At 44.3% G+C, this 15,753-nt stretch overlaps 1 protein-coding gene across 2 annotated transcripts in view; it reads left to right on the top strand.

Annotated features, from left to right (window-relative positions):
• The window catches only part of FAM117A (family with sequence similarity 117 member A), a 52,880-nt gene that overhangs the window by 16,957 nt on the left and 20,170 nt on the right, over window positions 1–15,753 (top strand). For both annotated transcript variants that reach the window (XM_032279949.1, XM_032279951.1), the window contains exon 2: window positions 14,607–14,776. In XM_032279949.1, the coding sequence (XP_032135840.1) occupies window positions 14,607–14,776 (170 nt within the window). The remainder of the gene's footprint in view (window positions 1–14,606; window positions 14,777–15,753) is intronic.

The raw sequence follows: 15,753 nt of genomic DNA, 5'->3' as shown, positions 1-15,753 counted from the left end.
TGCCCGGAGTCTTGGTCTTGCTCCTAGGATGACATGACACTTCTTAATTCAGTTTAGTGTGTCTTTCAATTAGTATCTTGATTCTATCTTGCATTAACTTACATCTTATGACTTTCAGTTCCTTGCCTCAGCCTTATCCATGCTTTTATTTCTTTTTCTTTTTTCAGCCATAGTTTCACTCTTGTTACGCAGGCTGGAGTGCAATGGTGCGATCTCAGCTCACCGCAACCTTTGCCTCCCAGGCTCAAGCGATTCTCCTGCCTTAGCCTTCCAAGTAGCTGGGATCACAGGCATGTGCCACCATGGCTGGCTAATTTTGTATTTTTAGTAGAGATGGGGTTTCTCCATGCTGGCCAGGCTGGTCTCGAACTCCTGACCTCAGGTGATCCACCCGCCTCAGCCTCCCAAATTGCTGGGATTACGGGCATGAACCACTGCACCTGGCTTTTTTTTTTTTTTTTTTTGAGACTGAGTTTTGCTCTTGTTGCCTGGGCTGGAGCACAATGGCTCAATCTCAGCTCACCACAACCTGTGCCTCCCGGGTTCAAGTGATTTTCCTGCTTCAGCCTCCCACGTAGCTGGGATTACAGGCATGTACCACCGTGCCCAGCTAATTTTGTATTTTTAGTAGAGACAGGGTTTTTCCATGTTGGTCAGGCTGGTCTTGAATTCCTGACCTCAGGTGATCCTCCCACCTCGGTCTCCCAAAGTGCTGGGATTATGGGCATGAGCCTCCATGCTTTTATTTCTTGCCTACCTTCAGTCCCCCAAATTAGAAGTCCAGTGACCCAGCTGAATTTGGCTATAACCTGCCAATGTTGAAATGCTAAAGGGTTTGGGTACTTGCTGAGGAGTGAATTGAATTTGTCTTCCTAAATGAAGCCAGTATTTTTTTCTTACAACTTTATTTTGGAAAATTGCAAATCTATAGAAAAATTAGAGGCACAATGTCTACCCATTTATCTTTTACCTAGCTCATTGATAACTTCTTGCCACAATGGTCTTATCTCTCTTTTCTCTTCTGTTTATGTATGTGTGTGTGTAGACATACCCACGTATGCACGTATGTATATCCATATGCACTTTTCTGGGTGTACAATTTGACGGAAAGTTGCAAATATCATGACACTTGTCACTTCATATCAGTGGCATCTCCTGAGAATAAAAACATTCTTCTCCATAATCATAATACCATCATTATACCTAATGAAATGACACCATCTATTAGGTTGGTGCAAAAGTAATTGTGGTTTTGCCAAAAGCAAAAGTGGACTACAGATGTTATCTAGTCCATTTTCAAACTTCCCCTTTGATGGCTCTTTTGTCTTTGATCAGAACCCAGACTGTTTTAACAGTCTCTCAATCTAGAACTGCTCCCCGCTCCTGTCTCTTGGCTTTGTTGTGTTTGTTTTTATGACTGACATTTTGAACAGTGGGCATCAGTTGTCTCTAATAGTCCCACATTGGATTTTTCTGTTTCCTCATGGTGGCATCTAACTTGCTCCTTTATCCCCTGTATTTCCTGTAAATGGGAAGTTAGATTTGGGGCCTGATTATGTTCAGGTTAAACATTTCTGACAAGAACATCTTATGGATAAAGCTATGTACTTCATAAAATGTCACTTTAGGAGGTACATAATGCCAGAATGTCCACTGCTAGTCAGGCTCAGTTAGATCACTTGAGGTGGTATAGTAGCCCCCAGACTATAAAAGTACATTATTCTCGTGGGAGGCCGAGGCAGGTGGATCACGAGGTCAAGAGATCGAGACCATCCTGGTCAACATGGTGAAACCCCGTCTCTACTAATAATACAAAAAATTAGCTGGGCATGGTGGCGCGTGCCTGTAATCCCAGCTACTCAGGAGGTTGAGGCAGGAGAATTGCCTGAACCCAGGAGGCGGAGGTTGCGATGAGCCGAGATCGCGCCATTGCACTCCAGCCTGGGTAACAAGAGCGAAACTCTGTCTCAAAAAAAAAAAAAAAAAAAAAAAGTACATTATTCTCTTTGTAAGTGGTTTATGGGGTAATATTTTGGGATTATATAAATCTTCTGTTCCCCATGACCTTTGGCCCAGTGGTTTTGGCATCTATTGACAACTCTTCCAGATAGACATATTACTTTGGGAGTTACATAAAGCCAGTTCTGAATTAACACTAATAGATGTGAGTGTTGACATGAGCAGTTCAAAAAAAAGAATAACCAAAAAATTGTCTTTTGGCCATTGGAATCACTGGGGAGAAGGCAACAAAATGGGACCATCAAATTCTGTCAATGTTCGTAGGCTTTTAAGTTGCTAAAACATATACCGCCGGCCCTCTGCATGTGGGGGCTCTATCAGCTGAGTATCAAAAACACTTGGAAAAAAATTATACAGACTTATTTTTTCTTGTCATTGTATCTTCCTTTCCTTTTTTTTTTGAGACAGTCTCGCTCTGTCACCCAGGCTGGAGTGCAGTGGTATGATCACAGCTCACTGCAGCCTTGACTTCCTTGGCTCAAGCAATTTTCCCACCTCACCCTCCGGAGTATCTGGGCCTACAGGCACATACCGCCACACCTGGCTAATTTCTAAAAAATTTTTCGTATATAAAACCACATGTGAACAAAGTATTTCAGAAAAAAAATTTTTTTTTTGTAGAGACATGGTCTCTTTATGTTTCCCAAGCTGGTCTCAAATTCCTGGGCTCAAGTGACCCTCCTGCACCAGTCTCCCAAAGTGTTGGGATGACAGGTGTGAGCCACCACGCCTGGTTTCTTGTCATTATTTCTTATACAATACAGTATAACAACTAATTATATAGCATTTACCTTGTATTAGGAGTTATAAGAAATCTAGAGATAAAGTGTGGGATTGGGGGAGGCTGGGCAAGGTGGCTCATAGCTATAATCACAGCACTTTGGGAGGCCAAGGCAGGAGAATCGCTTGAGCCCAGGAGTTTGAGACCAGCCTGGGCAACATAGAGAGATCCTGTCTCTACAAAAAAAATTTTTTTAATTAGCTGGGCAAAGTAGTTCGTACCTGTTATCCCAGCTACCTGGGAGGCTGAGGTGGGTCATACCTGTAATCCCAGCACTTTGGAAGGCCAAGGAGGGAGAATTGCTTAAGCCCAGGAGTTTGAGGTTGCAGTGAACTGTGATCATGCCACTGCACTCCATCCAGCCTGGGCAACAGAGCAAAACCCTGAATTAAAAGAAAAATAAATAAGTAATAAAGTATATGGGAGGATGTGCATAGATCATATGCAAATACTATACTATTTTATATGAGGGGCTTGCGTGTCCACAGCTTTTGGTATCTGCAGGAGGTCCTGAAACCAATCCCCCACAGATACTGAGGAATGACTGTATGTGTTGTCTGGCAGTTTGTTTTAAGTCAGGGAGAAGGCAAGTTGAATGGAGCCAAAAGTAAGTCATCATTTGTTCATAAAGCAGAAATTCTTTTGATTATGTGAAAGTTCTCTCTAATCCTGTTTTAATTTCCTTTTCCTTCTTTCACTTGCTTTCTACCTTCCTCACTAGAAAAGGGATCCCCCCCCACCTTTTTTTAAATTTTGAGACAGGGTCTCACTGTCACTCAGGCGGGAGTGCAGTGGCACAATCATGGCTCACTGCAGCCTCAACCTCTTGGGCTCAAAGAATCCTCCCAACCTCAGCCTCCCAAGTAGCTGGGACTACAAGCATGTCATGCCACCATGCCAGCTAATAAAAAAATTTTTCTGTTTTGGAGAGGTAGAGTCTCGCTATGTTGCCCAGACTGGTCTCAAGCTCCTGAACTCAAGTGATTCTCCTGCATTGGCCTCCCAAAGTGCTGGGCTTACTGGTAGGAGCCACCACCCCTGGCCAAGCTCTCATCTTTAAATTGTTCTCTTCCTACCTTGGCCCACCCAACATGCCCAATGGGTAAACTAGTGTTCCTGAGACCCAGATGTGATCATCCTGGTTTCTAACAAGGGAAAGGAATAGAACTCTTCCAACCCATGGAGTAGTTCCTGAACCAAGGAAGCCAGGAGGTCATGACATAGTTGAATCTGCCAACAAAACACAGGGTGGGAAATGTACTTTCAGAAATCTTCTGTTTGGGTAATAAAACGTCTCAGTTTGCTCTGTGACCTTGGAGAAATCAGTTCACCTGTCTACATGGTGGTATGTCGTAGGCCCTACATCACCTTGGAAACTCAGCCCCCTCTTACATAAGAGAATTCATGAGCATGTGTGGGTGCACATATCCAGAACAGAAATCAGAGTACAGTTTCTATCAGTTGTCCTCTTGTGAGGTTTTTTTGTCTTTGAACCTCCCTAATCTGTTTTTTCCTTCACCTTTCTTAAAACACTACTTTTTTTGTGTGAGAATCTTGCTTTGTTGCCCAGGCTGGAGTGCAATAGCCTGATGTCTGTTCACCACAACCTCCACCTCCTGGGTTCAAGTGATTCTCCTGCCTCAGCCTCTAGAGTAGCTGGGATTACAGGCGTGCACCACCACACCTGGCTAATTTTTTGTATTTTTAGTAAAGAAGGGGTTTCACCATGTTGGCCAGGTTGGTCTCCAACTTCTGACCTTGTGATCCGCCTTCCTTGGTTTCCCAAAGTACCGAGATTACAGGTGTGAGCCACTGTGCCCGGCCTTAAAAACACTACTTAAGAGCTGATTGGGCTTCATGATTTCTTTCCCACTTGATGGGAATCAGATTCCTGTGAGAAGTGAAGATATGAAGGGTTTATGCCTGTCCTTTGAGTTTAAAATAGCCCTGCAGAAATCCATCACTCCCAAATAACCATAGAGTAAGGATTTTTTTTTAGAGGTAAGGGGCTAGGCTACGTGCTATTTCTGCTATTACTGCAAAGGCCATGTAGATCCCAAAGGAAAGTATGTTCCAATCAGTAACTGCTAGTGTTTTGTTTTGTTTTAAGAATGTTGAAATCCTACAGAACTCCTCTTCAGAGAATTCAGATAAAAGGTGAAAAGTTCACACCACTTCCTTTTCTTCTAACTCCAGCTTCTTGAGAATTGAACAAATGTCTAAGTAACTGCCGTCTGCTCTTTCCATATACACACATACACTTTGGGATCATCCTTGTTCTCCTTGCTGTTACAAAGAGCCAATGTAGACCTTATTTTTTTCCCACAATGACATCTCCAGAAGGGTTTCTCTTGGCCTGTCTCTCCAGCTGCCTACAGATGTGGTCTGCATCTTGGGAAGTCGGACATACAGCCAGAAATGCTTTCAGTGGCTCTCACTTAAGCTGTACACTTAAATATGGAGTCAGTAATTAATTGAGAGCCTGGCTGAGAAGTTTTTCATGTGTGTACAAATATCACTCATTTTTTCATTTGGGGTAGTAAGTCTTATTGGCAGTAGGGATAACATGGGATGTAATATTTTTCTTCTTTCTTTCTAACGTAGTTTCTTTATTTTCTTCTTCCAGTTAAGGATAGCTATTGAAAGAAGTGTTGTTGAAGTGTTTGGAGCTCCAGATTTAATTTTTTTAGCTGGGATGGATGGGGTCTCCTTGGGCTTTCCAAGGAGGGCTTCTAACTCTTGTCCAGTCATATTTGAAATTTCAGTTTCACCACAACTTCCCCACAAAACCCACACATCCCTAGTTAAGCAGTTAAGCAGCAATGGACCACAGGGAGCTCAGAAGACGGCCTGCACTATTTAATCCTAACAAATGTACTGAAATAGAAAAATAATCCCTGTGAAGCTGCTAGGAGGAACTTCCCCTGCTTGCTGCAAATCTGTTACTGGGGAAATGTTTAGAAATTCTGAATCTCTGTTTTACTTTGCTCTTCTACTCCAGATGAACGTTTCCCTCTAACAGAAATGCTGCATCACAGTTAGGACAGGACAGGACAGGATCTGCTCCCCCTGTGTCCAACCACGCTGCTCTGACCCTGCCTGCTTCTCCTCCTTAAGTGAAGATCATTGACTGAAAAAAACAGGTTGTAGAAAAGCATGTATACTATGACCTCATTTTACTAAAAATACTTATGCAGGCTTGTGCACGGAGAGAGATGAGGATTGGTGAGCACAGTGGCGATCTCTGAGTGGGGGCATGCATAGTTGGTCGTTTTCAGTTTTTGCTCATCTGCGTTCCTTCCTCTAACATGTGCATAGTTTCTGTTATGGTAATAAGAGTTATTTTCTCTTTAAGAGAAGAGGTGAGATCAAAAAAATAAAAACAAAAAACAGGGTAAATGAGAAGACTAGTACTAGCTATGCTTCAAGTCTTGGTGCCATGAGAAAATGACTCATAACTTGTTTGTCGAACCAGCTCGCTGTTGAGTTTTTGCCACGTGTGAGATCTCATTGGCTGCCTCTCTCATTTTCCTCCTGTAGTCCTTCTTGGGTATTTTGGGATGACTACGATGGGTGGAGAGTAGCTTTGTCGTTATTTCCCCGGCTTTTCTCTCCTGCATCATCCCAAAGAGAGTGAAATAAGTGGAGCACACCCCCGAGATGCCCAGCCAGAACCTATTGGTCAGGGGCTGATTTCCCATCACAAACTGCTAAGCCTCCACCCCACAGACTATCTCTGGTCATGCTGAGAAGAGCGGTCACAATGCCTCAGTTCCTGCATTATCTACTGTCTTTCCTCTAATACCATTTCTGCCCTTCTTTTAAGAGCTGTCACCCTTCTCCTTTAGGTACCTGTAGCGGGGATATGCTGGTATGGTCATGCCTGAGCTGATTTTTAGCAGGGGATATTGGGAACAGCAGAGACAAATTGGTGGTCCTCCTGAAGAGGCATTTCCTGGGGGAATATCCCCTAGGGGATGTGCCTGTAGCCTTTCACTTAGAAATAAGTTGCATGAGCGTTGCTCACTTCAATCTCATCAGCAGGTCCTTGTCTTAATCCTCCAGTGTTTATCACAGTGAGGTGGCTCGTAGTGAGTGCTCAAAATCTGCTTACCGAAGGCATCAGTCTGCTGCAGTGTGCCAGGCCCATCTTCTGCTCTTGGTTCATTGTCTTCCCGGCTGTTTGTGTGCCTTCTGCCCTGTTGACTTTCCTCCAGCAGGCAGACACTTGACCACTGGCCCTTTCCGCTCATAGCTCCCTCTCCCTAAAGCCATACTAGTATAGCAGTTGGGAGACAGGACCAAGTGGCTCTGGAAGATAGCACCTAAGGCTTCTTATCTCCGGTGTATGCTGTTCTGTTTTGTTTTTTCCATTTGCTGTTGCCCAAGAACCAAAGCATCCGCCACTGCCCAGTTACATGGTGAAATGGCCTGGCCCAATGCCAGGGTGCTTCACCAGGTGGTTGGCTGTGGAGGCTGCTGCATGCGATGGGCTGATAATACCCCATGGTGCTGTAAACAGGACACTCCACCCTCCTCAGCCACCCAGCCGGTGCCCCAGCAGCCTGCTGCTTTGTCATGGCCTGTCATGATACGGGCTTCTCTTCTTTGATAGGGAAGCCTATTGTCGTATTTCCCTCCCCTGTTTCCTAAATCCGAGAGGGGTGCTTTCCAGAAGTGAAACCAGTTCATCTTCAAACCACAAGCAACTGTTGTGACTTCTCAATGCTGCTTCTCCTTTAACAATAATCGCACAAGTGCAGGGCAGAACCTGATGCCCAGATCTTTCCAGTATGCCCTCGGAGGATAAGCCCAAGAGCAACTATCTCAATGAGGCTCACCTAGAAGATTTCTTAGGGGATGTTCTCTATTGAGGTCAGTCTCACTGGGCAGAAGAAGTGCTGACCTGAAGCTGGTGATGCCCAGGTCTGCAAGCAGCTTTATATTCCCCTGCATCATTTATTCCTGGGTTAGACTGTCAGCAGTAAAGGAAAGGGCTTTGACATTAAAAATGGGCACCTTCCCATGGGGCCAGGAGAGTATAGGCCTATGGATACAGGGGCTAGGGCTTACTCTGCAGGTCTTTGGGTAGTCTCCTCTTTCCTGACTCCTTCACCTACACCTTCGATCCTAAAGGATGTTGATTTGGCATAATTTTTCTAACTAAGGCTTTAAAGTATATTTGCATCTCTTCATTTTTTTCCAACATCCCTAAGAGGTAACTTAGCCAGGATTGTGCCAGAGGGAGAGCAAGACCAGTGAGGTTGAGGTTGGATGGCGTTGGCTGCAGTCACACCACAGGGAGGCAGAGCTGCAGTCAGACCTACACTCCCTACCTGTTAGCCCCTACTAGATATCGGGGCGGGAGCACACTGCACCAGCCTGCAGCCCCTTCAAGGATGGCACAAGACATGTCAAGTGTCTCATTTTGGCTTTGGTTCATGTTGTATTTGGGGGAAATTAACACCTTGTTTTAGCCCTTAACCAGTTTTGGTGTCCAAAGAAGCAGTTGTTTACCAAACCACTTTCAAGGAGGTTTGTGAAATAAGTGGTAGTTTTTATTTATAACTATTAAAATCTAATTTAAAAAAATTTTTTTTAAAGACAGGATTTCACCATGTTGGTCAGGCTGGTCTTGAACTCCCAACCTCATGTGATCCGCCCACCTTGGCCTCCAATGTACTTGGATTACAGGCATGAGCCACCACGCCCAGCCAAAAATCTAATTTTTAAAAAAAGTCCCCTCCCTTATTTCCTAGGCTTAAAGCCAATATGATATTTTAGCCTCCTCAAAAGAGCTGGGACATGCCAAGAATTTGGAGATTTGGGAGGGTGGTGGAGCCTTGCTAAGGGCTCCGAGACAGAAGGTAATTTTGTCATCTTGTGGCCAGCAAGGTGCTGTGCCAGCACCCTACACCAGGATGTGGCCTCTGTGGAAATAAGGCTGAGGCCCAGCTGTCTGTTCATTTAAGGAAAAGAAACTGAGGCAAGTCTTCCTGTTTGATTTAGATGTAGTGAGATCCTTGCACGTCTGCCGGAAGAGAGGGAGTCAGGGGCTGCAGATTCTGGATTGGGGGTTCCTTGGTTTCTCCTCAGTCCTTTCCCTCCCTCCTTTTTTCCCCCTTTTTATTTATTTTCTGCTATTTGTGTGACTTTTTTTTATAAATGGAAGAACAAGTCAGTACCCACCAAGTCCAGAGTCTTAATGGATAACTGCTCAGAGGCAGCTGGAAAGAATGTAGAGTTTACCAAAATGCCTTGATTGGATTCTCACATCACATTCCAGGACTTTGGGTGCACCCCAGCTCTGTGAGTACTGGGAGCAAAGTACCACCTATGATTATTGTCCTAAAGATTTGACTCATTGATAGGATATGAAGGGTGATGGAAACTAATATAAAATGGGTTAAAGTTATCCCTAGGAGATAATAGAGTCCTTTACTCCAAGTTTCAAAGACTTCCTCCTCAAGAAACAAACAAAAGCAAACAAAAAATAGGTCATTGGAAACAATAGGATTGGGCCTGCCATCTCTTACATTAGATGCTAAAAAGAAGCTTTCAGTAAAAAAGCAGCTAGGCGTGGTGGCTCACAGCTGCAATCCCAGGACTTTGGGAGACCGAGGCGGGCGGTCGAGTTTGAGACCAGTCTGGCCAATGTGGTGAAACCCTGTCCCTCCTAAAAATACAAAAATTAGCTGGGCATGGTGGTGCATGCCTGAAGTCCCAGCTACTCAGGAGGCTGAAGCAGGAGAATTCGGAGGTGGAGGCTGCAGCGAACAGAGATTGTGCCACCGCACTCCAGCCTGGGCAACAGAGTGAGACTCCGTCTCTAAATAAATAAAAGCGATCCTTCCCCAGCCTAGGCGACAGAGTGAGACTTCGTCTCTAAATAAATAAATAAATACAATTCATCCTCCAGGTGTCTAGGCAGGTGTCTCAGCAGCCTCAGAGGGGTCCTGATAGAAGAGGGATGTGAGCCTCAGTGAGTAGTTGGAAGATTGAATTAGGAGGAAGGAGGCTGGGATTTATATCTGGGACTGCTGCTGACTTATAGAGTGATGGTGTCTAATCAGAGACTAAGCTTCTTTGTGCCTTAGTCTTCCTTATCAGTCTTTCCCTATCCCTTTTTACAGCTGACAGGAGAGTAAAAGATGACAGCACACCAAAGTACTTTGTGGGGATGGGGCAAAACTTGAAAGTACAACATAAACATGGGATAGCTTTAGGGTCTCAGTAAGGAAAGAATCTAAAAGGGATTTGTGCATGGACTTCAGATGAGGGCATGGGAGAAGTAGCTCCAGGAAACCTTTCTCCTGTCACTTATCTCAGCCCTGGAGTCCTACTCCTTTTCCTTTGAAACTGGTGAAGCAGCCTTCAGGATTATGATATCCTACCCCTTATGCCAATCACTTGGTCGTCGGTGGCCCATCTGCCTCTTTGGTTATCTGTCATGTAATTTTGTAAATCCGCTTTCCAGAGTCCTTGCCTTGTCACTGGACTCTAATAGACAGTTTTGGAGGCCCATAGGACAGCATTTTGGCCTGAGCTGGCTGCTGATGTGGGTCAGAAGCTCCCAGAAATATCTGGATTGCTACCTTTTGATTTTAAACCCAGGTTAGGAAAATGAGTGGTTGAAATGCTGGTGAGATAAAGTTGCGGCTTGAACCCAGCATGCCTATCACCAACTTGGTAGGCAACAAGGTTGCAGGAAGGTTAAGAAAGGTTGGACTTTCCTAAGCCTCAGAGAGAGAAAAAAAGACAAGCAGCGATGGGCTGTTTACTCTAGGTGGGTGGGTTGAGCATGCATGCAGAGTCAGAATCCCTGGTAAAATTAGAGCCAGTCTACGCTTCTTGTGATTTTTAAATTTTATTCAAATACTTAGGTGCCTGCCAATTGCCAGCCCTATGCTTTAGACACTGTGGGGTATACAAAGAGAAATCAGAGCCCATCCTTGGCCTCAGGCTGTTTATTATCTAGGAGTTACAAATACCCTATTCCTCAAGAGAGGGTGCCCATTACTAGAAGAGTACAAAGTACTGAGGAAACAGAAAATTCCAAGACATTGCTTCCAAGGGATTCCAGTGGATGCAGAAGGCTTGGTGGAGGGGAAGCAATAAGGCTGGCCCTGACAGATGAACAGATTTTAACCTTGGACCCATGCAGAATCTCCGAGGAGGGAAGGCTTGGGACATGGGTGGGAAATGGTATGCAGTATAGTTTTTCTGAGATTTAGCGACCTTGAGGAAGAATGAGACTTTACCTCCATCTTTGAAAGAGAGCCTTTGAAGAGGTTTAACCTACGAATGTTAAGATCATTTAAAATGATGTGTTTTATGTATATAATTTTAATTCAATATATCAACATGATATTGATTTGGAAAGATGTTTATAAGGTAAAAACATAAAGCAAAACAATATGTACAGTATGATCCCATTGTAAATTGTAAAGCACATATATATATGTATATGCGCGTGCGCACACACACACACACACACACACACACACACAGAGAAGAGGTAAGACCTGTAAGTTTATATTTCTCATAACATTGGTAATCTCTGAGTGTTGAGAGGTAAGGGTTTGTTTTTTTTTGTTTTTTTTTTTAACAAGAAAAGACAGGGTTTCACCATGTTGGCCAGGCTGGTCTTGAACTCCTGACCTCAGGTGATCCACCCGCCTCGGCCTCCCAAAGTGCTGAGATTACAGGCGTGAGCCACCACGAATGGCCGTGAGCGTTTTTTTCTGTTTGTTTATATTTATGTATTTCCTGACTTTTTTACGGTTCACATTTAGTACTGTTGTAGTTATAAATTATTCACTTGTTTTAAAGAAGTACGTGTTATATGATGGCTGAGTGAGATGATCTAGAACTATGCCAGGGATTAGATAAAAACACAGAGTAAGAGTTGGCCATGTGGTAACATTTTTGATACCCAAATTGGAGAGGAGTCCCTCAGATGTTCAATAATATAGGAATGGGCCGGGTGTGGTGGCTCATGCCTGTAATCCCAGCACTTTGGGGGGCCAAGGCAGGAGGATCACTTGAGCCCAGGAGTTCAAGACCAGTCTGGGCAACATAGTGAGACCCTGACTCAAAAAATAAAAATAAAAAAAGAAAAGACAAAAATATGGGAATGGCTAAGCAAACTAGTGCATATCAACTTGGAGGAATATTATACAGTCTTTTAAAATAACAAATATGAGCCAGGCACAGTGGCTTACACCTGTAATCCCAGCACTTTGGGAGTCGGAGTCAGTGGATCACTTGAGGTCAGGAGTTCGAGATCAGCCTGACCAACATGGAGAAACGCTGTCTGTACTAAAAGTACTAAATTAACCAGGTATGGTGGTGTGTGCCTATAATCCCAGCTACTTGGGAGGCTGAAGCAGAGAATTGCTTGAACCTGGGAGGTGGAGGTTGTGGTGAGCTGAGATCATGCCATTCCATTCCAGCCTGGGCAACAAGAGCAAAATTTCATCTCAAAAATAAAGTAAAATAACAAATATGTACATTGTTAATACATAGGAAAGGGTATATGAAATAGGTGGAACCAGGCAGAACATAATATAGTACTACTGATTATGGCAAAATGTATGTAAATGCTTCAATAAATTTAGAATGGAGGTAGTGTTGTTAGTATCCTTTTTTTATTGTAGTAAAATACACACTTATTATTTGAACCATAAAAGCGTATGTTCACTGGCATTACATACATTTACAATGTTGTGCAGCAATAACCAGGGTCCATTTCCAAAAGGTTTTCATCCCAAACAGAAACTCTATCCATCAAACAATAACTCTTACTCCCTGTCCTCCTCCTAAGCCCTTGGTAAAGTTTATTCTGTTTTTGTTTTTTTGTGTGTTTTTTTTTTTTGCGTATTTTAGGTACCTCAAGAAAAACACAATATTTGTCCTTTTGTCTGGCTTAACTCAGCATCATCTGTATTGTAGCATGCGTCAGAATTGCCTTCCTTTTGAAAAACTAAATAATATTCCACTGTATGTACATGCTGCATTTGTTTATCCATTTCTCCATTTGTAGATGCTCAGATTTCTCCCACCTTTTGGCCATTGTGAAAAATGTTTCAAGTCCATGCTTTTGGTCCTTTGTGGGTATATACCTAGGAGTGGAATCGCTGGGTCATATGGTAATTCTATGTTAACTTTCTGAGGAACTGCCAACCTTTTGGTGTCTTTTTAATATAATGTTCTTGAGGTTTATTTATACCTACAGCTCCCAGTTCTTTTTGCTGTGCTAAATACATATGACTTATTAGGGGATTACTACAGATGTGAAAGCATTTTGTTCTGTTTAAATGAAACAGATTTATAGATTTTAAGATAATGGAGTGTTTTGAATGTGACCATGGAAAACAGGGTCAACTTAGACGATTGCAACTTCCTGATGATTCCAATACCCTTACATTTTATCCACAGTTTCAGCTTTTACCTCCTCCCAGAAAGCTTTAACCAAAGTAAAAATAAAGGAATAGATTTATTTATTTACTTACTTATTTATTCAATTTATTTTTGGAGACAGAGTCTTACCCCTGTCGCCCAGGCTGGCGTGCAGTGGTATGATCTTGGCTCACTGCAGCCTCCTCCTCCCAGGTTCAACCAATTCTTGTGCCTCAGCTTCCTGAGTAGCTGGGATTACAGGTGCCCACCACCACACTTGGCGCTTGGCTCATTTTTATATTATTATTAGAGACGGGTTTCACCACGTTAGCCAGGCTGGTCTCAAACCCCTGACCTCAAGTGATCCGCCCACCTCAGCCTCCCACAATGCTGGGATTACAGGTGTGAGCCACCGCTGCCCAGCCTGTGAACAGATTTATAATTGCTTTATTTTTGTCCCATTTAGATAGAAGTCAAAGACAGAGGAGAGAACCAAAAGACCTGGGTATTTCCCTAAAGTAGATTCCTCAATCCTGGATAACTGAAAGTAGTTCCTGTATGTCGGCCACCTGGGTTCCCCGGGGAGCTAACCAGTCCTGAAGGAACTATGATGAGGAAGAGGAGGCCTTCAGTTAAGGGATTGAATTTGTGCAGTGTCTAAGCCCTGCAAAGGTGCTGGAGGGAGGAAGAAGGGCAGGAGATAAAAGAAGAAAATTTGTAGGCCGGGCGCGGTGGCTCACGCCTGTAATCCCAGCACTTTGGGAGGCCGAGGCGGGTGGATCACGAGGTCAAGAGATCGAGACCATCCTGGTCAACACGGTGAAACCCCGTCTCTACTAAAAATACAAAACATTAGCTGGGCATGGTGGCGCGTGCCTGTAATCCCAGCTACTCAGGAGGCTGAGGCAGGAGAATTGCCTGAACCCAGGAGGCAGAGGTTGTGGTGAGCCGAGATCGCGCCATTGCACTCCAGCCTGGGTAACAAGAGCGAAACTCCGTCTCAAAAAAAAAAAAAAAAAAAAAAAGAAAATTTGTTTTTTATCCACTTAGAGTTCTGTCTTCAATGATGGGAAACAGTGCTGCTCTCAGGAAACTCAGTGTGAAGGTCCAGGAGTTCACCATTCATAGTCCATTAGGAGCAGGAAAAGGATAGAGGACATTTATAAAGTACCCCCAAGTCCAAAGTAAAATGGTATAAATTGTTTCCCATCATAAAGGTGAGCTGAATAAGTCAGGAAAGCTCTTGTCAGACCATATGTGCTATTTCAGGCTGTTTCAAATTTTTTGAGGATGGTGGTGGGTATGAGTGGGGCAGGTAGCCCACATCTCTTAGAAGAGGAAGGTGACTGCCACGTCTCCTTCTTCCATGCTGATGGCAAGGTGTTTGGGCCGTGTTCTCTTGCAGCCAGCGTCCCATGCTCGGTGGCCCCAGAAAAGTCAGTGTGTAGGCCTCAGCCACCCCAGGTCCGGCGTACATTCTCCCTGGACACCATCCTCAGCTCCTACCTTCTGGGCCAGTGGCCACGAGATGCTGATGGGGCCTTCACTTGCTGCACCAATGACAAGGCCACCCAGGTAATGATGGGATAAGGGATGAGGATGGGGTGGGAGGGCTGGCTGAGGAGGCCTTTGGTTGTTCTACCAGCTCTCAATCATTGCGATGATTTGTCTTGGGTTTTGGTTGTATATATTATCCATGTAATGTTTTATCTTCTTGAGACAGAGTCTCCTCTGTCACCCAGGCTGGAGTACAGTGCACTGTCGTGGCTCACTGTAACCTCCGCTTCCCAGGTTCAAGTGATTCTCGTGCCTCATCCTCCCGAGTAGCTGGGATTACAGGTGCCCACCACCACACCCGGCGAATTTACCAGCCTGTTTTTCTTTGTAAACTTACATGGAAATGAGTTTGCATTCCACCCGCCTGGTGGGAGAGAGAAGTCAGTCTGGATTTTTCAGTTTAGCTTTGAGTATTTGTGTCAGGGTAATATCAGCTGACTTTGGAGTTTATTCTAGGTTTTAAAAAATGAGATTTACCTTGCTAAAATTAAACCAAGGCCAACATTCTATTGAGTTTGTATTTCCCAGACAAAGAGGTGGCCAAAAAGTACGCTGAGCCAGAATAGATCCCACTGGAGCCATAGGAATGGAAGTTCTCAGATAATGGGGAGTTCTTCCTTGCCAGCAGCCCCGTCTGAGATTTCAGTGTACCCATTCAAGGACTGGGAAGCCAGTTTCCTCTCCTTCATTATTTTTCCTTAGGACAATCTTTTCATTAAGAATCCCAAGCTTGGCCGGGCGTGGTGGCTCAAGCCTGTAATCCCAGCACTTTGGGAGGCCGAGGCGGGTGGATCACGAGGTCAAGAGATCGAGACCATCCTGGTCAACATGGTGAAACCCCGTCTCTACTAAAAATACAAAACATTAGCTGGGCATGGTGGTGCGTGCCTGTAATCCCAGCTACTCAGGAGGCTGAGGCAGGAGAATTGCCTGAACCCAGGAGGCGGAGGTTGCGGTGAGCCGAGATCGCGCCATTGCACTCCAGCCTGGGTAAC

The sequence above is a fragment of the Sapajus apella genome, unplaced genomic scaffold (genome assembly GCF_009761245.1).
Source record: "Sapajus apella isolate SASKATOON/1434 unplaced genomic scaffold, GSC_monkey_1.0 scaffold12, whole genome shotgun sequence".
In the NCBI taxonomy this organism is placed as follows: Eukaryota; Metazoa; Chordata; class Mammalia; order Primates; family Cebidae; genus Sapajus; species Sapajus apella.
Note: the sequence above shows the minus strand (reverse complement) of the source record. Positions and strands in the feature narration are given on the sequence as shown.